The sequence below is a fragment of the Opisthocomus hoazin genome, chromosome 17, assembly GCF_030867145.1.
Source record: "Opisthocomus hoazin isolate bOpiHoa1 chromosome 17, bOpiHoa1.hap1, whole genome shotgun sequence".
NCBI lineage: Eukaryota > Metazoa > Chordata > Aves > Opisthocomiformes > Opisthocomidae > Opisthocomus > Opisthocomus hoazin.
The window spans coordinates 4,648,359-4,667,655 of NC_134430.1; the positions used below are offsets into that span (position 1 = coordinate 4,648,359).

General features: G+C 68.7%; 2 protein-coding genes across 4 annotated transcripts; one reads left to right on the forward strand and one right to left on the reverse strand.

Annotated features, from left to right (window-relative positions):
- Nucleotides 1–989: 989 nt before the first annotated feature.
- SYTL1 (synaptotagmin like 1) lies at nt 990–7,904 on the forward strand. 2 transcript variants are annotated; one of them, XM_075437938.1, is made up of 15 exons: nt 990–1,072; nt 2,950–3,219; nt 3,616–3,761; nt 3,842–3,950; nt 4,711–4,753; nt 5,084–5,183; nt 5,382–5,476; nt 6,114–6,236; nt 6,319–6,485; nt 6,558–6,660; nt 6,758–6,919; nt 6,991–7,069; nt 7,144–7,243; nt 7,338–7,543; nt 7,617–7,904. In XM_075437938.1, the coding sequence occupies exons 2-15, from the start codon at nt 2,999–3,001 to the stop codon at nt 7,754–7,756; spliced, it is 1,794 nt and encodes a 597-aa protein (XP_075294053.1). In that variant the 5' UTR covers nt 990–1,072; nt 2,950–2,998; the 3' UTR covers nt 7,757–7,904. The 2 variants fall into 2 exon arrangements, with proteins under 2 accessions (XP_075294053.1, XP_075294052.1); XM_075437937.1 differs by lacking the exon at nt 990–1,072 and adding an exon at nt 1,770–1,835.
- On the reverse strand, nt 7,899–19,094 carry MAP3K6 (mitogen-activated protein kinase kinase kinase 6). Of its 2 annotated transcripts, none has more exons than XM_075437936.1 (28): nt 18,463–19,094; nt 17,897–18,036; nt 17,217–17,240; nt 16,641–16,828; nt 16,353–16,521; nt 15,375–15,481; nt 15,069–15,239; nt 14,662–14,774; nt 14,350–14,509; nt 14,067–14,217; nt 13,748–13,855; nt 13,629–13,678; nt 13,404–13,499; nt 13,015–13,099; nt 12,790–12,918; nt 12,594–12,711; nt 12,367–12,503; nt 12,088–12,193; nt 11,771–11,928; nt 11,481–11,661; nt 11,236–11,392; nt 10,075–10,240; nt 9,800–9,985; nt 9,287–9,392; nt 8,824–9,070; nt 8,481–8,691; nt 8,282–8,358; nt 7,899–8,174 (listed from the first exon to the last, which is right to left on the reverse strand). In XM_075437936.1, exons 1-28 carry the CDS (start codon nt 18,740–18,742, stop codon nt 8,099–8,101), a joined length of 3,897 nt encoding a protein of 1,298 aa, XP_075294051.1. In that variant the 5' UTR covers nt 18,743–19,094; the 3' UTR covers nt 7,899–8,098. The 2 variants fall into 2 exon arrangements, with proteins under 2 accessions (XP_075294051.1, XP_075294049.1); XM_075437934.1 differs by having other exon boundaries at nt 12,584–12,711; nt 12,790–12,923; nt 18,463–19,093.
- Between the last annotated feature and the right edge of the window lie 203 nt (nt 19,095–19,297).

Consider the following 19,297-nt stretch of genomic DNA (forward strand, 5'->3'; position numbering starts at 1 on the left):
GGCTGGGCGATGGCTGGAGCCTGGTGGGCAGCCTGACCCCCCCCCAGCCAGGCGTCCTCCCCCTGCGATCGAGGGAAACTGAGGCACAGCCCCTCGCTGTGCTGGGGATGGATGCTTCTGCCCTGGGTGCTGGGGTTTGCCACTGCCAGGCGTTGCTGGCCTGATCCTGTGTGGGGCTGAGCACCCGGGTTTTTCCTGGGAGCCCTGGCCCTTCGGAGCAAGATGGGATTGTGCTGGGCAGGATGGGAGCTGTGGGGCTGGGGGTACCCATGGGAGGGGGCTGGGGGTACCCATGGGATGGGGCTGGGAGCTGGGGTTGCCCCATGGGATGGGGGATGTGGGGCTGGGGGTACCCATGGGAGGGGGTATGTGGGGCTGGTGGTACCCATGGGATGGGGCAGGGGGCTGGGGCTGCCCCATGGGCTGGGATCCATGGGGCTGGGGACACCCTGTGGGATGGGGACCCTGCAAAGCCCCAGGGACCCCGCACTGCCCCACGCCAGGCTTTTGGGGGGCGGGGGGCTGCAGGGAGGGTCGATTTGCTGCCCTCTCCCTGCCATGCCCAGCAGAGACCAGTCTGCCCAGTCCACCCAGTGCATCCCGAGAGCTCTCCCAGAGCTGCTCTGGCTAAGGCCCCCCGGGGCCACATCCTGCCCCCAGCGCTCCCCAGAACCCCCTGGGTGGGGATAGGGGGGGTTCCCTTGGGGGGGGTGTTCCCCCCCCATCCCCGTGCCCACACCCTTGGCATCAAGCCTCATCCGAACTTGGGGCCCCCCCGTATCCCGGGGTGCTTCCCCTCCACTCCACCACCTCCCAGGCTGCCTGACGCCACCCAGTTCACCCCAGTTCAGCCCAGTTCAGTCCCGTCCGGCGGGTGCTGCTGGCTCCAGTCCCTGCTTTCGTGCCGCCGGGGCGAGGAGGTGCTTGCTCGCCTGCGGTTGACTCAGCTCCAGGCCGCCAGCACCCAGCCGCGGGTGGGGACCGGGGCACCCACCCACACGAGGGTCCCCGTGGAGTGCGGGGGGGGGGGGTGGGCACAGCCACCGTGACCCCCACACGCAGCCCTGGGCAGGTAAGGGCGGCCGTGGGGGCTGAGCCCAGCGCTTGCCCCATGGTGGGGCTGCACCGGCACCCTCGGGTGGGGGGATATGGGGGGGGGTCTGGGTCCTCTCGCTCTGCTTGGGGGGGCTGCAGCCCCCCCCCACACCCAGTCTACTCCCCACCAGGGAGGGATGGGGGCTCCGGGACCCGAATTCCAGGGGTGGGGCTGGCGGGGGGGTCTGAGGCCACGGTGATGGGCTGCAGGGCCCCTGGGGCTGGAGAGGGCTGTATGAGTTTTGGGGGAGGGACTCTGGGGGGTGCAGCCCTGGGCTCTGATGAGGGCAACTGGGATCTCCCAGTCCCCAGGGGGGTGCGGAGGGGGTCTCGGGGGGGGTGGGCTGACCCTGGGTGCATTGGGGGGGGTGGGGGGGGTGGTTTTGCGCCGTCCATTGCCCCCCTGCATCGCGGCGGGCTGCTTGCTAAGGAAAAAGGGGCGCTTGCACCCCCCCGCCCCCCAGTCCTGACTTACTGGAGAGGTTTAACTGGTTTGACTGGTCTCCCGGTGCAGGGTGGGGGGCCGGGTGCCCAGCACCCCTCTCACCCACGCGGGACGTGGGGGCTTTTTACAGCCCACCGGGGCTGGGGAACGGCGGCAGCGCCGGGACCAGACCCGGGTGGCTTTTTTGGGTGCCGGCTGTGTTCCGGGGTGGGGGGGACACCCCCGTGCACCGCCAGTAAACAGGATACGAGCGGGCTGTGGCGGGGAGGCAGCGGCAGCATCGTCCCAACCCCTGGTACGTGTCCCCCCCTGAGCCCCCCACCCAGCCCTGGGGCAGCCTGGCTGGGTGCAGGGTGCTGGGGGGTGTCACAGCCTCCCCCCCATGCCCACAGTGGGGTGCTGGGGGGGGCAAGTGGTGTGGGGGTTCACGGTGCATGATGTAGGGGGTCATCAGTGCTGGCTTGGGGGGGATCCATGGGGGGGGTTGGCACCCAGCCCACCCACCGGCACCAGTGTGCTCAGATCCTGCGCTGGGTGCTGGACTGGGGGATATCTGAGACACTACCCCCACCCCCCCACCCCCGGGCTGGGACAGTGTCGGTTGTGGGGCTGGGGACAGGGCTGAGACAGGGCCACCCATGGGGCAGGCACGGGGAGACCCGTGGGGCTGGGATGAGGGCACCCGTGGGGCTGGGGACAGGACCCTCCGTGGGACAGGGGACAGGACCCCCCACCGTGGGGCAGAGGCACCTTCAGGGCTGGGGACAGGCCCACTGGTGTCCAAGCCCCACGGCGGAGGTGGGACCCCCACAGCCGTGCCTGTGCTCACGTCTCGGGGGGGGAACAGGGGGCTGGGGTGGTGTGGGGGGGGCAGCACTGATCCTGCCCCGTTGCTGCTGCAATTTCCTGCCCGCAGCACCCCGCGCCGGGCAGCGCTTTCCCAACGCCGGGGCCAGGAAGGGCAGAGATGAGGCAACGCCAGGCAGTTGGGCAAAAGCCCCCGCCGTGCTGCCCCGGGAGCTGTGATGAGCTGAGTACGGTCTCAGCCCGGTTCGGTCTCAGCCCGTCGCGGGGGTGCCTGAGCCCACTTTCGCCGCTGGCCTCAGGGCCGTGGCACCCAGGAAACCCGTGGGAAAGCAGAGCCGGCCCCGTGCAAACACCCTGCGCAAACACGGGGTGCGGGCAGGGTGCTGGCGGCGGGCAGGGCTGGCCCTGGCACGGGGCCGGCAGCGGGAGGAGCGGCGAGGCTTCCCCGAGCCTGACGCGCCGTTGCCCGGGCTCCTTCCCCCAGCACCCTCGGCATCACCCCACCCCTCTGTTTGTCCTCGTTGGGGGTCCCAGGGGGGGTGTTTTGGGGTGCGCTGCAGGGAGGTGTGTGCATGGTGGGCTTCCACCCCCTCTCTTTGCAGAGGGTCAGGATGATTCCCACCCCAAAGCGGCCCCGAGGTCCCGCTCCAGATGCTGGCGTCGCTGGTGCATGCCCGGCACGCTGAGCCCCCCCGGCTGCAGCCCCCCGCTTCTCGGCCCCCGCCCCGGGGTGCCCCCGCCGTACCCGCCATGGCGCTGGGGGCCGAGGCGCTGCTGGACCTGAGCTTCCTGACCGAGGAGGAGCGGCACGCCATCGCCGAGGTGCTGCGGCGCGACTGGCAGCTGCGCCGGCGCGAGGAGGGGCGCGTCAGGTGAGGTGGGGGGGTCCCCTGCTCAGGGTCACCCTTGGGGACAGCGTGAACCCCCCCCCCCCCAAGAGCAGCCAGCCTGCGGTCCATCACCCGTGGGGACAGAGCAGCCAGGCTGGGGGTCCCCTTTCCCCTGGGGTGGGAGCACCCATTGAGCCTGGCCAAGGTGAAGTCCCGCCGTGGGTGACACTGACATTGGGGGGGGTCCCAGACCCCCTGGAGAAGGTGATTGGTGTCCCCAGGGCCAGCCGTGGTGGCTCCATCAATCGCTTGGGAAGGGTGATGGGGATGGTGGCACAGGGGTCGATGGCAGCGCAGGGGTCGATGGCAGCGCGGGGGGGGGAGTCGATGGCAGCACCAGGGTAGGGGGGGGACCCAACGCCACCCTCCCGCCGCCAGCAAGCTCCGCAAGTCGGTGTCGGACCCGGCGCGGCTGAGGACCCTCACCGGGGACTGGTTCTGCGACGCCCGCGCCCAGCGTCACCGGCACCACCTCGGCTCCGACCTGGTCCGTGCCTCCATCCGCCGCAGGAGACGGCCCCGGGGTACGCGAGGGATGGGGACAGGGACCGGCGGGGACACCGGGGGCCGGGGCTCAGCCTGCTGAGGTCCCCGATGTCCCCAGGAGCATGGGACCTGGAGTGTGGCCCCAACCTGGGCGAGCTGGAGGCCATCAGCGAGCCGTTGGCAGAGGAGAAGGAGGATGAGGATGGTGTGGCGACCCCGGAGGAGAGGTGAGGCTGGGGCAGGGGGGGTCTCTCGCCCCACCGGTGCCCCACAGGTGGTGGCATCTCTTACCCGTACCATGCCAGGGGTGGCACAGCCCTGGGATGCCCGGGGAGGGGGCTGGAGTGGGACAGTGGGAGCAGAGCCTGTGGTGGAAGGGGATGATGGCACAGCCAGAGCTGCACCGCCCCGGTGTCTGTCCACCGTCCTGGCGTCTGTTTGTCCGTCCACCACCCGGGGGGGTTTCTGTGGCCCTGCTGGACCCCGGCTCTGTAAATAGGGATGCAGGGATGCAGGGTGGGGGGAGAAAGCGTTCATTAGTCTGATACCTCGTCGAGAGGCTGAGGAGAGGCTGAGGGACCTGGGCTTGTTCAGCCTGGAGAAGAGAAGGCTGAGAGGGGACCTTAGAAATGCCTACAAATATCTGCAGGGTGGGGGGTCAGGATGGGGCCAGACTCTTTCCAGTGGTGCCCAGTGACTGGACAAGGGGCAACAGGCACAAACTGAAGCCGAGGAAGCTCCAGCTGAACCCGAGGAAGAACTTCTTCCCTCTGAGGGTGATGGAGCCCTGGCCCAGGCTGCCCAGAGGGGCTGTGGAGTCTCCTTCTCTGGAGATATTCCAGCCCTGGCTGGACGCGGTGCTGTGCAGCCTGCTCTGGGTGACCCTGCTTGGGCAGGGGACTGGGCTGGGTGACCCACAGAGGGCCCTGCCAACCCCGACCGTCCTGGGATTCTGTGACAGAAACTCATGACGGTCTCTTCTCGCAGCCCCCCGACGGAGCTGGTGCCGGCAGCGGTGGCAGAGCCCCAGGTCAGTGCCCGGAGCGGGGACGAGCCGGTGTGGCAGAGCCTGCGGCCGGTACCCGACGCCGCGGTGATGGGCTCGGTCGGAGGGGGAGCGCCCTGCAGCCTGGGTCACCCCAACGGCCGTGGCCCCCAAGCCGCAGCGTCGCCCCAGGAGGGTGCTGCCGTCGGGGCCAGCCTTGCGCCTGGGCTGAACCCCGTGGCGTGGGCAGCGATGGGGGCTGTCCCGCGGGACGTCCCCCCCACCCTGTCCCCAAGGACCCAGTGGGCCTGGGCCGAGGGGAGCAGGCGGGGGGGAGGAGGGTGCCCGCTCTCACCCCTACGTGCCACCTCGCAGCCCAGCCCCGCGGCCCCGGCTCCGGAGGGGACCCTGGTGTCACAGCCCCTGCGGCAGGGTGACGTCCCGGCCAGGGAGCAGGAGAGCCCAGCCCAGCCAGGTAACCGTGATGGGGGGGGGGACGGTGCCGTCGAGATTTGGGGGGTTGGAGCACCACTCACCAGCCTCCTACCACCTCCCAGCTCCCCATCATGGCCCCCCCATCCCTTGCTTTCCTGCTCACTCCCCTTGCCAAAAAAAAGGGGACCCCCCCCATCCATCCCTGCTGCATCGGGACCCCCTGCCCACACCCTTGCAGGTGACACGGTGGGGGGGAACCCCTTCGGCACATCCAGCTCCGAGGAAGATGAGGAGGAGCCCGACCCCGCACCCAACAGCCCCGATACTGGGCAGGTGGGATGGGGGACTGGGGGGACTGGAGGGACCTTTGAGGGGGGCCTATATAGAGCTGCTTGGGGCTGGAGGGGGCTGTATGGGCTTGGGGGGGCTGTGGAGGGGTGTGGGGGGCTGTAAGGGGTTGGAGGGGGCTATATAGAGCTGCTTGGGGCTGGAGGGGTTTGGGGGGGCTGTAGAGGTGTGTGGGGGTCTGTAAGGGGGGGGCTGGAGGGGCCTATGTAGAGCTGCATGAGGCTGGAGGGGTCTGTATGGGGTTGAGGGGGCTGTAGAGGGATGTGGGGGGCTGTATGGGGCTGTATGGGGTTGGGCGGGTTGGAGGGGGCTATGTAGAGCTGCTTGGGGCTGTATGGTGTTGGGGGGGCTGTATGGGGTTGGGGGGCTGGAGGGGGCTACGTAGAGCTGCATGGGGCTGGGGGAGTCTGTATGGGGTTGGGGGGGCTGTAGAGGGTTGGAGGGGGCTATGTAGAGCTGCATGGCGCTGGGGGGGGGGGCTGTCTGGGGTGTGCAAAGCCAGCACAGCACAGGCTGTGCCCAAGCACCCGGCACTTGCCGGGAGCTGGGTGCCCTCAGGAGCCCGCACTGGGGGTGGGGGTCCGGGGTGGGGTGCTGACTCCTCTTTTCTTTGCTTTTCCAGCGACCAGAGACCCCCAAGACGGGTCAGGTGTCCCCAGGCCGGGTGTCCCCGCAGAACGGCCACGTGCCCCCGAGCAGCCGGCTGACCACCAGCTCCTCCGTGTCCAGCCTCAGCTCCTCCACGGTACGGGGCCGGGGGCTCTGGGGGTTGGGGTGGGGGGGGTCACCTCCCCAGCCCCCCCTGACCCTGTCCCGCCGCCCCGCAGCTGAGCGGCAGCCTGATGAGCCTGTACAGCGAGGGCGAGCTGGGCAGCGTGGCCGTGCGGGGCTGCGTCCAGTTCTCCCTCCGCTACGACCCGGCCAAGAAGGAGCTGCAGGTCCACGTGCTGCGGTGCCGCGAGCTGGCCGAGGCCAAGAAGCAGCGGTCGGACCCGTGAGTGCCCCGGCCCCGCGCGGCGATGCCCGTGGTGGTACCCGTGGCACCCACCTCGTTTCTTGGCTCCAGGTACATCAAGACGTACCTGCTGCCGGATAAGTCCAACCGCAGCAAGCGCAAGACCACGGTGCGGAAAAGGAGCTTGGATCCCATCTTCAACGAGACCCTCAAGGTTTCTAACCCTGCTTTGGGGTGGATTTCGGGGGGTTTTCTTGGTTCAAGGGGGGAGGACAGATAACCTCACCCTGGCTGTGTCCCCTCCCCACCAGTACAAGCTGGAGAAGAGGGACTTGCAGGGCCGGACCCTGAACCTCTCGGTGTGGCACCACGACAGCCTGGGCAGGAACCTCTTCCTGGGGGAGGTGGAGATCGCGCTGGGCGCCTGGGACTGGGACAACACGCGCCCCGAGTGGTTCAGCCTCCAGCCCCGGGTGAGTCCCCAGCCCCCCAGCCCACCCCATCCCCATCCCCAGCCCCCCGTAACCCCCCCCATCCTCCCCAGACGCCCATCTCCTCGGATGGCCTCGCCAGCCGGGGCAACCTCAACTTGGCATTGAAGTTCATCCCTGCCGGCTCGGAAGGTGAGAGGTGCCCATGGGCACCCAGGGCGGGGGGTCTGGCGCAGCAGGGTGCCCCTGACCCCTCTCTCCCGCAGGCGGGGGGCTGCCACCCACGGGCGAGCTCCACATCTGGGTGAAGGATGCTCAGAGCCTCATCCCCCTGCATGGTGGCACCGTGGACGCCTTTGTGCAGTGGTAAGAGGGGGGAGGTGGCAACCTGGGGGGCACCCAGAGGGGCTGGGGGGAGGGGTGTGTGTGCGTGACCCCCTCACCCCACTGTCACCCCCAGCTACGTGCTGCCGGACGACAGCAAGGCGAGCCGGCAGAAGACGCGGGTGGTGAAGCGGAGCCTCAGCCCCCTCTTTAACCACACCATGGTGTACGACGGCTTCCAGGCCAAGGACCTGGCCGAGGCGTGCGCCGAATTCACCCTCTGGCACCACGAAGCCTTCTCCAAGCGCCTGCTGGGTGGGATCCGGCTCAGCCTGGGCACAGGTGAGGCGGGGACGGACCTGGGCACCCCAGGGCGGCGGCGTGGGCTGGGGTGACGGCGGTGGTCTCTCCGCAGGGAGCAGCTACGGGCTGCCGGTGGGCTGGATGGACTCGACGGCGGAGGAGCGGGGCGTGTGGGGACGTCTGCTCCGGCAGCCAGGGCAGTGGGTGGAAGCGCTGCTGCCCCTGAGAACCAACCTCGTCCCTCGGGCATAGCCCCTGGCCCCCACCCCCCTGGGACCACCCAGTGCCAGCGGGACTGCGGGACACGGGGGAGGGACGGAGCTGAGCCTGGAGCATCGCTGCATGGGGCTGGGGTCTGTGCCCCCCCAGCCCTTCCAGCAGCAATGAAGTGGCACCGGAGGGCACAGTTGGTGGCTTTTTATTGCTCTGGGTACCCCGACTTCTCCCTCCGGCGTGGGGCTGGAGCCGCTGCGTCTGCCTGTTCCCGGCATGGGGCTGTCCCCCCCGTCACCATCCAGCCGGCCCCCACTGTGGCAGCCCCGGGGTGCCGGTGGCTGGGTCCCCCGGGGCCACATCCCGGTGCCGGGGTCGGGCTCACTCCCCTTCTGGCTGGGTGAGGGTCCGGCGGTGCTCCAGGATGGCTGCCCAGAGGCGGCACGCCGGCCCGCGCCTGCCGGGACACGGGGGTCAAGCCGTGTCCCCCCCTCCTCCCCAGCGCTGTCACCCAGCTGTCCCCACACCGGCCAGGCCAGGGGGGGCAACACGGGCTGGGGGTACCTGATGCCCACGTAGAAGAGGTCGTTACGGGTGGCACCGTCCAGCAGGTCCCGCAGGGTGAAGTCATGGGAGACGAGCTGTGGGAGGTGGGGGGGGGGGGGGAGAGGGTTGGGGGGCAATTCTGGGGGGGGCTGCCCCACTCACGCCAGCGGGGTCCAGCCCCCAACCCCCACGTATCTCCGTGTGCCAGGGGACTCACCGTGGCCGTGGTGGCTGGGTCCGTGCCGTGCCGCCGCAGCCACTCGAGGAGGAGGGGGTCAGCCCATCCCTGGGGGGGCTCGGGGCTCGGGGACGAGTGACCCTGCCCCGGGGTGAAGCTGGGAACTGTGGTGTCACCGTCCCCAGAGCGAAGCACCCGCTGCATCAGCCACTGCCACTCCTGCTCCTTCTCAGCCAGCTCCTGGAGCAGCCTGGGGAGAGCAGAGCTCGGGCTGGCATCTGAGGGGGCACAGACTGGCATCTGGGGGGGCACAGACTGGCATCTGGCAGGGCACAGACTGGCATCCGGGGAGATGGAGGCACAAGGAGCAGCGAAGCCCCACCTGCCCGTCTCCGTGCGGAGGTGGCAGAGCTGTGCAACCAGCGCTGAAGGTGCCCGTGGGGAGGGCAGGGGGTCTGCCAGGGTGCTGGGGCCGGTGCTGAGCCCCGGATTGGTGCCGAGCCCCGAACTGGTGCTGTCCCGCTGGTGGTGGCTCCTGGGGGTGGACAGTCTCGGCAGCGCGGGGTCGTCCTCATCACTCGTGTCCTTGGTGCCATCCCTGGCCAGGCAGCTGGTCTGCAGTCCCAGGTCTGTGGGGGCAGAGGGGGTGGTGGGCACAGAGAGGTGCCCGATGGCCTCGGCCCCCAGCGCACCGGGGACAAAATGGGGAGCTGGGCCCTATCCCTTTCCCAGCACCCCAAAGGTTCCCCCAGCCCGCACCAGGCCAGACACCCTCTTCCTGCACCCACCCGGCCGTGGTGGTGGGACACAGCCCCGCATCCCGGCCGTCTCCCAGTGCCACCCACCTCTCACCAGCACAGTGAGAGCCGCCTGCACCGCCCGGCTCACGGCATCATCCAGTGCAAACATCCAGTGGGGTTTGATGTGATGCTGGCGCAGCACCCGTCTCACCTGGAAGGGACAGAGCCGTGCCAGGGCACTGCTGTGCCATGGCATCACCTGCACCAGGGCATCGCTCTGCCAGGATATCACCTGCACCAGGGCATCACCTGCACCTGGGCATCGCTGTGCCAGGGCATCGCTGTGCCAAGGCATCACCTGTATGTGCCCGGGCATCACCTGTATGTACCATGGCATCACTGTGCCAGGGCACTGCTGTGCCATGGCATCACCTGCACCAGGGCATCGCTCTGCCAGGATATCACCTGCACCAGGGTACCGCTGTGCCATGGCATTGGCTGCACCAGGGCATCCCTGTGCCAGGGCATCACGTGAACCAGGGCATCACTGTTCCAGTGCATCGCCTGTGCCAGGGCATCGCCCACCCAGCACCCTACCACTCCACCCCGGGCACTCACCGCTGCCTGGAAGCCGAAGAGGGGAGCCTGGAGGTGGGGGAGGCTCAGCCCCTCTGCCCGCAGCCGGGTCTGCAGTGCCAGGAGGTCTTGGCGCAGCTGGTGCTGGCTGGGGCACTGGATGTAGCCCCGCAGGCAGCTCAGCAGCTGGGCGAGATGCTCCGAGCCCAACCTGGCGCCCGCCGTGCTCTGGGTGGGCCAAGGAAACGCTCAGGGGCTGCCGCCATGCCCAGCTGCTGTGCAGACCCCCCCTCCCCGCCCCGGCACCCAGCACCCACCTGGCTCTCCTGCAAGGCAGCGACGATGCCCGCTGCCTCGGCGGTGAGGACGCGGCGCAGCGTGGCCCGGCGCTTGCTGTCCTTCCGCAGGAGGAACCCGTCCCCGCTCTCCTCGGTGGAGGACGAGCGCAGGCTGCGGTCGGAGCCAGCCGAGCCCAGGGCAGCGCTGGTGGGAAGCGGGCAAGGCTGGCACTGCCCGTCCCCGGCGTGTGACCCCGGGGTGGGCACAGCCATCGCGCTTGGCAGAGGGCATGGGGACCTCCTGCAAGCCCAAGGCTGGCACTGCCCGTCCCCGGAGTGTGACCCCGGGGTGGGCACAGCCATCGCACTTGGCAGAGGGCATGGAGGACCCCCTGCAAGCCCAAGGCTGGCACTGCCCGTCCCTGGAGTGTGACCCCGGGGTGGGCACAGCCATCGCGCTTGGCAGAGGGCATGGGGACCTCCTGCAAGCCCAAGGCTGGCACTGCCCGTCCCTGGAGTGTGACCCCGGGGTGGGCACAGCCATCGCGCTTGGCAGAGGGCATGGAGGACCCCCTGCAAGCCCAAGGCTGGCACTGCCCGTCCCCAGAGTGTGACCCCGGGGTGGGCACAGCCATCGCACTTGGCAGAGGGCATGGAGGACCCCCTGCAAGCCCAAGGCTGGCACTGCCTGTCCCCAGAGTGTGACCCCGGGGTGGGCACAGCCATCGCACTTGGCAGAGGGCATGGAGGACCCCCTGCAAGCCCAAGGCTGGCACTGCCCGTCCCCAGAGTGTGACCCCGGGGTGGGCACAGCCATCGCACTTGGCAGAGGGCATGGAGGACCCCCTGCAAGCCCAAGGCTGGCACTGCCTGTCCCCAGAGTGTGACCCCGGGGTGGGCACAGCCATTGCGCTTGGCGGAGGGCATGGGAGACCCCCTGCAAGCCCAAGGTTGGCACTGCCCATCCCCAGAGTGTGACCCCGGAGTGGGCACAGCCATCGCACTTGGCGGAGGGCATGGGAGACCCCCTGCAAGCCCCCCGAGCTGTAATGCTGTGGGATGTGATGCCCCGGCATGATGAGAGGGCATCGCAGGGTGCCATGCTGGAACATGGCAGGGGGAGTGGGTGCCATGGGAGGCAGAAAGCCAAACCCACCCCTCCCGGGGTCCCTCCATCCCCCCATGCCCGGGATGCCCTACCCCGAGTAGCTGCGGCTGGAGGCTGCCTCGCTGGGGTGGCACGGGAGCGGGGGGCTGCCTGCTGTGCCCCTCACCGGGGCGTCGTGCCTGGCTGAGGAGCATCCCCTGCTCCCGTCGCTGCCCTCCACATCCCCACCCCGCTGCCCGCAGCGCCCGCCTGCCAGGGAGATGATGGAGATGGAGATGGTTATTCAGAAGCTCATGCCAGCATCCCCCCCTGCCAATCCTGCCCCCCCCAAACTCACCCCCCGCCGGGGGCAGGGCCCGGCTCCGAGCCCTCCTGGCGTCGGCGAGGAAGGGGTCCTGCAGCAGCGCGGCGGCCGTCGCCCGCTCGGCCGGGTCGGCCTGGAAGCAGCGCAGGATGAACGTCTTGGCTTTATCCGACATGGACTCGGGCACCTCCGGGTGCATCTTGAACATGCCCACCTGGAGGGGAGGCACCCGCGGGGGCTGCAGAGGGACCAGCCACCCCGAAGAGGGGCAATTTCAGGGCTGGGGAACGCCCCCCCAGTCCCCTGCCCAACCCCATGGGTACCTTGAACATGGCAGCCTGGGGGCTGCCCAGCTCGTAGAAGGGGGGCTTGCCCGTGGCCATCTCGATGATGGTGCAGCCCAAGGACCAGATATCTGCTGGCTTCCCGTAGCCCCATGGCCCCTGGTCGATGATTTCGGGGGCCATGTACTGCAGGGTGCCTGGAGAGAGGATGAAGAGGGGTGAGAGGAGCCCAGAGCCATCACCCAACCCTGCCCTGGGGTGGGTTCTCCTTCTCCAGGTGCTGGGCACAAGGACGCAGAGCCCAGCATCGCCTGGTCCTCAGCGTCCCCCCGTCCCCAGCCGCGGGCTGCCCTCACCCGTGAAGGTCTCGGCGCTGGGGCTGATGCCCGCCAGCCGCTTGGAGGTACCGAAGTCGGAGATCTTCAGCACCCCGCTGTACGTGTTGATGAGGACGTTGTCTCCCTGGCGCGGGAAGGGCACCCCAAGATAAAACCAAGCCACAAAAGCTCCTGGAGCTCGAGCAGGGCATCGCTCCAGGGGCTTTGGGCACGGGGGGGCAGCTCCCTGGTGCCCCTCGAGATGAGGGGGTCAGGCCTCGTGCCCCCAGCATGGGTGCTGCCTTCCGCCCCCCTCACCTTGATGTCGCGGTGCACGATGTGGTTATCGTGGAGGTAGCCGAGCCCGTCCAGGATCTGGCGGGTGTAGAAGACGATGGTGGGTTCGTTGTCCTTCAGAGGTCCCCACTTGGAGCGCAGCAGGGACGAGAGGCTCCCTGGAAAGGGGGAGCACCCCTGTTTAGGCCACACGTATGTCCCCCTTTGGCCCCCAAAACCTCTCGCCAGCACTGCCCACCTCCCGGCACCTCCTCCATGAAGATCTTGATGAAGCCGTCCTGGCTGATGGAGCCCAGGTACTGCACGATGTTCCTGTGCCGCAGGCGCTTGTGCAAGGCGATCTCCTCGTGCAAGGGCTGCGAGTACCTGCGTGGTGGGACACCGGGGTGGGGGGCTGCCCAGGGTCCCCTGGGACCCTCCAGGACCCCCCGGCACGGCACCTACCAGCTGTCCCGCTCCGGGATCTCCTTGATAGCGATGCGCACTTGGTTGCTGAGGCAGCGCCCGGCGTAGACGACCCCGTACGTCCCCCTGCCCAGGACCACCCGCTCGCCCGCCTCCGAGTACTCGTAGCTGTACTGCGGGCAGAGACGTGGGGTGGCAGCCTCTGCCACCGGCTGCCCCATGTCACCCTGTGTCACCCCGTGTCACCCTGTGTCCCCACCTCACCTCCAGGATGGGCTGCCTGGGGCTGGGCACCTCCTCGCCACCCACCGCCTGCTCGGCCAGGAGGGTCTGGATCCGGTCGCAGAACCTGTCGGTGGGAGGATGATGGTCCTGAGCCCCAGTGAGGATGCTGGGCACCCACCGACCCCCCCGGCACAGAGGGGTTGGTGCTCCCCCTCCCAGTCTGTCCCCCACCAAGGGGTGGTCTGTGCCACCCTGCTTTGTGGGACCCAGCTGCAGGGGTTGGGTCCCTAGGACACCCTCACAAAATTAAGGTAGGGGAGAAGCAGCACGCTCCCACCCCTCCCCACTCACCAGGGCAGTGACTGGGGGTCCCCCATATCCCCACCAGCAATGTGGGGGTCCCCGTGCCCCCCCACCCTGCCGCTCACCACCGGCAGTGCTGCTGGGAGGGGAAATAGAGCTGGAAATCCTCCTCCGCGTGCACCACGTAGAGGAAGCAGCCGCGTTCGTCGCACTTGCAGATGCTGGAGGGAGAGGACCCCCTGCCCCTGTCAGTGCCGGGGCTGGTGCTGCCCACGGGGCGGGCAGAGGGGCTGCGGGCACACGGGGGGCATCCTCAGCCCGGCTGGCGAGGGGACCGGGGACACGCTCACCTGACGCCCCGGATGGCCGTGGCCGCGAAGGTCCAGCTCGATGCTGCTTTCTGCAGAAGAAGGGGCAGGCGAGGAGGGGGTTGTTGGGGACCCCCCAGCTCCCCCAGCCCCATCCCTACCTCCTCCGTGGGGCAGATGAGGGTGAGCGTCAGGGTGGGCTCCTCCGTGCCACCGCACAGTGTCAGCTGGGCTGGCCGCAGGACCTTGCTGAGCTCCAGGATCAGGACCTGTGGCAGTGGGGGGCTGCAGGGTGAGCCCCCCACCCATCTGGCCCCCAGCCCACACCCCTGCACACCCACCCTACCTCCCACCCACTGGGCTTGGCACCAGTGGGCTGCTCGGCACCTCCCCAAATCCCCAGTGACCCGGACCACCGGCTCGTCCCCAGGGACCTTCGGGGGTCCGGGCAGGAGGGGCTGGCTCCGCGGGCCCCCTCACCGGGCAGTGCGACGCGGTGGTGAAGGGCTGGCACGCCTCGAGGAGGAAGCCTAGCCAAAAATCAGCCAGCGCCTGCCGGGCGGAGGGGACCTGCGGGCTCCTCTGGAAGTGTTTGTAGAGCAGGAAGGTCTCCATGACCGACACCAGGTACCTGCGAGGGGAGAGGAGAGAGAGAGATGTCCCCAGCACCCCTAAAACCCCCTAAACCCCCTCCTGGGGCACAGCCACTGGGGACTGGAGACCCAGTCTGTCCCGGGTGGGCACATGCCATGCCGTGCCATACCAGCCCGGCGCGTTGAGCTTGTAGAGCTTCTCAGAGGCTTGGATGACTTTGCTGAGGTCGTTGGCCAAGATGCCGGCTCCGAGGCAAAACCCGACGTCCCAGTAGTAGTGCAGCTCGCCCAGGCTGCCCTTGCGACCCTGCAGGCAGCTCAGCTTCACCCCTGGATGGGGGAGCACGATCCCATCACCCCTCCGCCGGCAACCCCGCGCCCAGGCACGGCCGCTCCGGGGGTGCCCCGATGCCAGCGGACCCCAGCGCCCGGTCCCCATCCCCGATGGGTCCCTGTCCCCGACCCGCGGGGTGGGCACCCACCGATTTGCCGTAGCTGTGCGGAGGTTTCGAACTGGTGGCCGGCAGCCATGAGGAGGACGGCGGCGTTGATGCCGGCGTGGAGGCTCGGCTCCACCTCGAAGGCTTTGCTGTACCTGGGCAGAGATACCGGGTGTTGGGCACGGCCGCTGCCACCCCCTCCCCGATAGCCAAACCGCGGCTGCCTCTGGGTCCTGGAGCTGCCCCCTGACAGGGCAGCGCTCCCAAACCAGAAAAAAATCCCAAAAAATGAAAACCCAGTAGGAATTAAGGAATTATCATCACCCACCCCAGCGTTGCTGCTGGGGGGGGGGTTGAATGTGGGGCTGCGCTGCCCAGAAACCCCCCGCAAGCCCCCCAGATGGGGGCACGGGCAGGCAGGCGGCCCCCAGCCGCGTCCCCAGCCTCACCAGTAGAAAGCCCTGTCCCTCGTCTCGGTGTCGGAGAAGCCGGAGCCGATGAACATGTCCTTGTAGATGCGGCCGCACAAGCAGAGGAGGTCGGGCGCAGCCCCCTCCCCGCGCCCCACCGCGGGCAGCAGCACCGACAGGGCCTTCTCCCGGTCCCCGGCGCGGTTTCGCCTGCGCACACGCAACCGGTGCTCAGCAAACGGCACCGCCAGCACGGCCCCTTGGTCCCCGACCCCCCGGCTCCGGGCCATCAGGATGCCCGGGGTGGTGGTGGGGGGTTCTGCGTCCCCCACCGTCACCGCGCACCGGCTGAGGGCGAAGGCGTAGTGGAAGCGGACGTTGTGCTGCTCGGCCACGGCGCAGGTCGGCAGCGCCTGGAGGGTCTCCACCAGCGAGATGATGGCATCGTAATCCTGCGGGGATGGCAGCGGGGCTGAGCCGGTGGCCCCCGGGCTGCCTGTCCCTGGTTCCATGGGGCGATGCGCTCCCCGCACCGGCCAAACCCTGGGGGTTGTGAGATCAGGGCACCTCCAGCTGTGAGGATGATGAGGGGACGGGAGCATCTCTGCTACGAGGAGAGGCTGAGGGAGCTGGGCTTGTTCAGCCTGGAGAAGAGAAGGCTGAGAGGGGACCTTAGAAATGCCTCTAAATATCTGCAGGGTGGGTGTCAGGAGGACGGGGCCAGACTCTTTCCAGTGGTGCCCAGTGACAGGACAAGGGGCAACGGGCACAAACTGAAGCAGAGGAAGCTCCAGCTGAACCCAAGGAAGAACTTCTTCCCTCTGAGGGTGACGGAGCCCTGGCCCAGGCTGCCCAGGGAGGTTATGGAGTCTCCTTCTCTGGAGATATTCCAGCCCCGGCTGGACGCGGTGCTGTGCAGCCTGCTCTGGGTGACCCCGCTTGGGCAGGGGGTTGGACTGGGTGACCCACAGAGGTCCCTTCCAACCCCTGCCAGGCTGATGAGGGGTCTGGAGAACAAGAGGTTTAGAATGGATATTGGGAAAAATTTCTCTACTGAAAGAGTTGTGAAGCATTGGGACAGGCTGCCCAGGGAAGCGATGGAGTCCCCATTCCTGGAGGGGTTCAAAAAAACGTGTGGATGTGGCACTTCGGGACATGGTTTACCAGGCGTGGGGGTGTAGGGGTGACGGTTGGACTTGATGATCTTAGAGGTCCTTTCCAACCTATGATTCTATGATTCTTCTCTGAGCAAGGGAAGGCTGTGGAGCCCCCCCGCCCCGCCGAGGTCTGGGACCTCCCCAGGACCCCCCCCGCAGCCCTCACCTGCACGTCGCGGTAGGACAGGAGGAGGTTGACCACGATGTCCAGGCTGAGCAGCTCCACGCTGTCCAGGCGCTGCTGGATGCGGGCCAGCTCCCGGCTCAGCTGCTCGCCCCGGTACAGCTCCCGTGCCCTCCGGATATCCTGCCGGATCGTCTCCCGAAAATACCCGCTGGGGATGGGGGGGGCAGAGGCGTGGGGCTTTTTGGGGTGGTGGCAATGCTCGGCCAAGCCCTGGCAGCCCACGCGGGCGTGGGGGGTTGCCCGCAGCCGAGGGGTGGGCAGCAGTACCAGGAGTCGGTGGGGATCCCCTCCAGCAGCTGGACGAGCCGGGTCGCCAGCGGGGTGAAGGCAGCCTCCGCCTCGAAGCTGGGCTGGAAAAGCTCCGTCAGGCACTTCCCGGCCCCGGTGTCCCAGCAGACGACCTTGTTCTGGGGGGTGACTGCGTAGGGGATGAAGGTGTAGCTGCCGCAGAGGTCCTGAGGGAGGGGAGAAGGGGTGAGCGGCCGCACCAAGCGTCCCTGTGCTTGCATCACGGACCCAGCCTCCTCTCCCCACGCTGCCTGGGCCATACAGGCCACGCTAACACAGCCACCTCCCATAACTCATCAGCAGGGAAAGACAAACCACCTTTATCTCCTACTGCCATCATTACGCTCCAGAGTGAACACTCCTGGTTCCTTTCAAAACCAGGCAGCCCTCTCCATGCTGCTATTCCTGGTGCTTGCTCTGAGTGAGTGAGGACCCCACCCCCCCAACTCAGATCAATGCCCACCCTCCGAGGCTGGGGAGAGGCAGCTCTTGGGGGAGTGAGGGGCTCACATCCCCCCGGCACCACGGCAGTGAGCACGGCGACAAGAGACGTACCGAGTTCTTCTGGCAGATGTCCTCCTGGGGAGAGAGAGGGAAGGAGGAGGGATTTAATGAGCGTCTCCGGCAAAAGAAATCAGCTGATTCCAGGCTCAGGGATCGCAGTTGCCTGGAAAACAGCCAGGGACGGCGAGGGACGCCGGGGCCGAGCCGCGAGGGCGGCCGGTAACCCCATGGTCCGAGCGTTGCGTATGGACCCCCCCACCCCGGGCAAATGCAGCCGGGAGCACCCCCAAACCCGGCACAGGGAAGGGGTCTCCGAATGGGTGCTCCCCAACGTTGGGGTGACATTTAGGGACGATTTGGCCGTGCTCCCATCCCCGTTTTTCCCCGAGCGGTGAGAGTCCCTCCCGCCGGCCCCTTCTGCGCAGAAGCTTTCGCTTCCAAGGAATTGGCTTTTCCCAGGGAAAAGCGCCCGCTCCCGTATTCCCAGCCGGATGGGGCCAGGGCCCAGCACCCCGCACCCAGCTCCAGGCTCACCGGGGTCCCCAGCCACCCCCTCCTCACCCCACCCAGGCGCAGGGAAACCTCTGCCAGAGCAGGATGCGACCGTGGGAACTCGGCCGGGCTTGGGACGGAGCTCTCCCGCCCGCCGGCACGGATGCTCCAGGCGCTCGGGGCTGTTCCCACCCCGCAGAAGCAGCCCCCGGGGTGTCCCCATCCCCGTCCCCACTGACCTGCAGGGTCTGGAGGGGGGTGAGGTCGGCCTGGCAGCACAGCAGGACGTTGTGGGACATGTTGAAGCTCTCGCGGACGCCCAGGTGGTAGAAGAGGGAGGGCTGGCAGGCGGAGTCGCTCAGCTCCACCACGGCCACGTCTGCGGGCGGGATGGCGGCGACGCTCGCGGGACCGACGCCAGACCCCGACGTCAAGGGGTAGGGGAACCAACCACCCCCGTGAGTTTTGGGGGGTCCGCATCCCCTAAGAGACGGGATGGCCCCTGCCGTGAGGCCACTATGAGGGTCCCCCGCCCGCCACGGGGCTGAACCCCGAGCAAACCCTTCCCGAAATCCCACCCGCGTGCTCAGCGCCGGGGAGGAAGACGTCCCGGCAAACGTCCAACCGCGCTAGAAAGCGGACGGGAGGAAGGCAGCGAAGCCAACCCCGAACCACCCGAGCTCCGCCGGGAGCTGCTCAGGGGCTGGGGGAATTCTCGACCCCCGCTATTCCCGGAGAGCCGGGATAACGCGGCAGAGCCGGAAGGCGCTGGGAAGCGCGTGACGGAGCGGTCCGACGTCCTCACCTGCGTCGTAGAAGCGGTGCAGGGTGCCGGTGTCGCCCAGCGCCAGCGTGTCCAAGGGCAGGGCGTGCAGGCGCGCGCGCAGCTGGCCGCAGGCGTCGCGCAGGCTGCGCAGCGCGGGGCAGGCGCCCGGCTCCCGGCCCAGCACGCAGACGACGCTCAGCGCCCGTCGCCTGCTCGGCCGGCCCCGCGGCCCGCACACCGACCGGCCCGTCGTGCCCGCCATCGCCAACGGGTCCTGCCAGCAGCTCCCGGCAACTGGGGGGGGCCCCGGCACCTCCATGGCCGGGGCAGGCAGACCCAGCCGGGGGGGGCTCACACCGAGCACCGGGAGAGCCTGTACCCTGCACCGGGCTGCTCTGGTCCTTACCGGGAGAGCCTGTACCCTGCACTGAGCTCCCTTGGTCCTTACTGGGAGAGCCTGTACCTTGAACTGAGCTCCCTTAGTCCTTACTGGGAGGGCCTGTACCCTGCACTCAGCTGGGCTGGTCCCTACTGGGAGAGCCTGTACTGTGCACTGGGCTGCTCTGGTCCTTACTGGGAAAGCCCGTACCGTGCACGGGGCTGCTCCGGTCCTTACTGGGAGCGCCCGCACCCCGCACCGGGCTGCCCTAACACCCCCCCCGCAGAGCCTGTACCGGGCTGTCCCGCCCCGGGCAGCCCCGTTCCCCCCCGCAGAGCCCGCACCCCGCCCCGGGCAGCCCCCCCCCCCCCCCCCCGCAGAGCTCCCTACCGGGAGGGTCCGCCCCGCTCTCCGGGCTCCTTCCCGCACCGGGGCTGCCCCGCACCGGGCACCGGGCGCCGCTTCCGCCTGTCCCGCCCGCGAGTCAAGGCCGGT

Coding starts and splice junctions, on each gene's coding strand:
- MAP3K6 (XM_075437934.1), bottom strand. CDS start 18,742: ATGGAGGTGCCGGGGCCCCCCCCAGTTGCCGGGAGCTGCTGGCAGGAC. Junction 10,241..11,235: donor TCCAGCCGCAGCTACTCGGG/GTAGGGCATCCC, acceptor GCTTCCCACCAG/CGCTGCCCTGGGCTCGGCTG. Junction 9,393..9,799: donor TCTTCGGCTTCCAGGCAGCG/GTGAGTGCCCGG, acceptor TGTCCCTTCCAG/GTGAGACGGGTGCTGCGCCA.
- SYTL1 (XM_075437938.1), top strand. CDS start 2,999: ATGCTGGCGTCGCTGGTGCATGCCCGGCACGCTGAGCCCCCCCGGCTG. Junction 3,220..3,615: donor CGCGAGGAGGGGCGCGTCAG/GTGAGGTGGGGG, acceptor TCCCGCCGCCAG/CAAGCTCCGCAAGTCGGTGT. Junction 5,184..5,381: donor GGAGAGCCCAGCCCAGCCAG/GTAACCGTGATG, acceptor ACACCCTTGCAG/GTGACACGGTGGGGGGGAAC.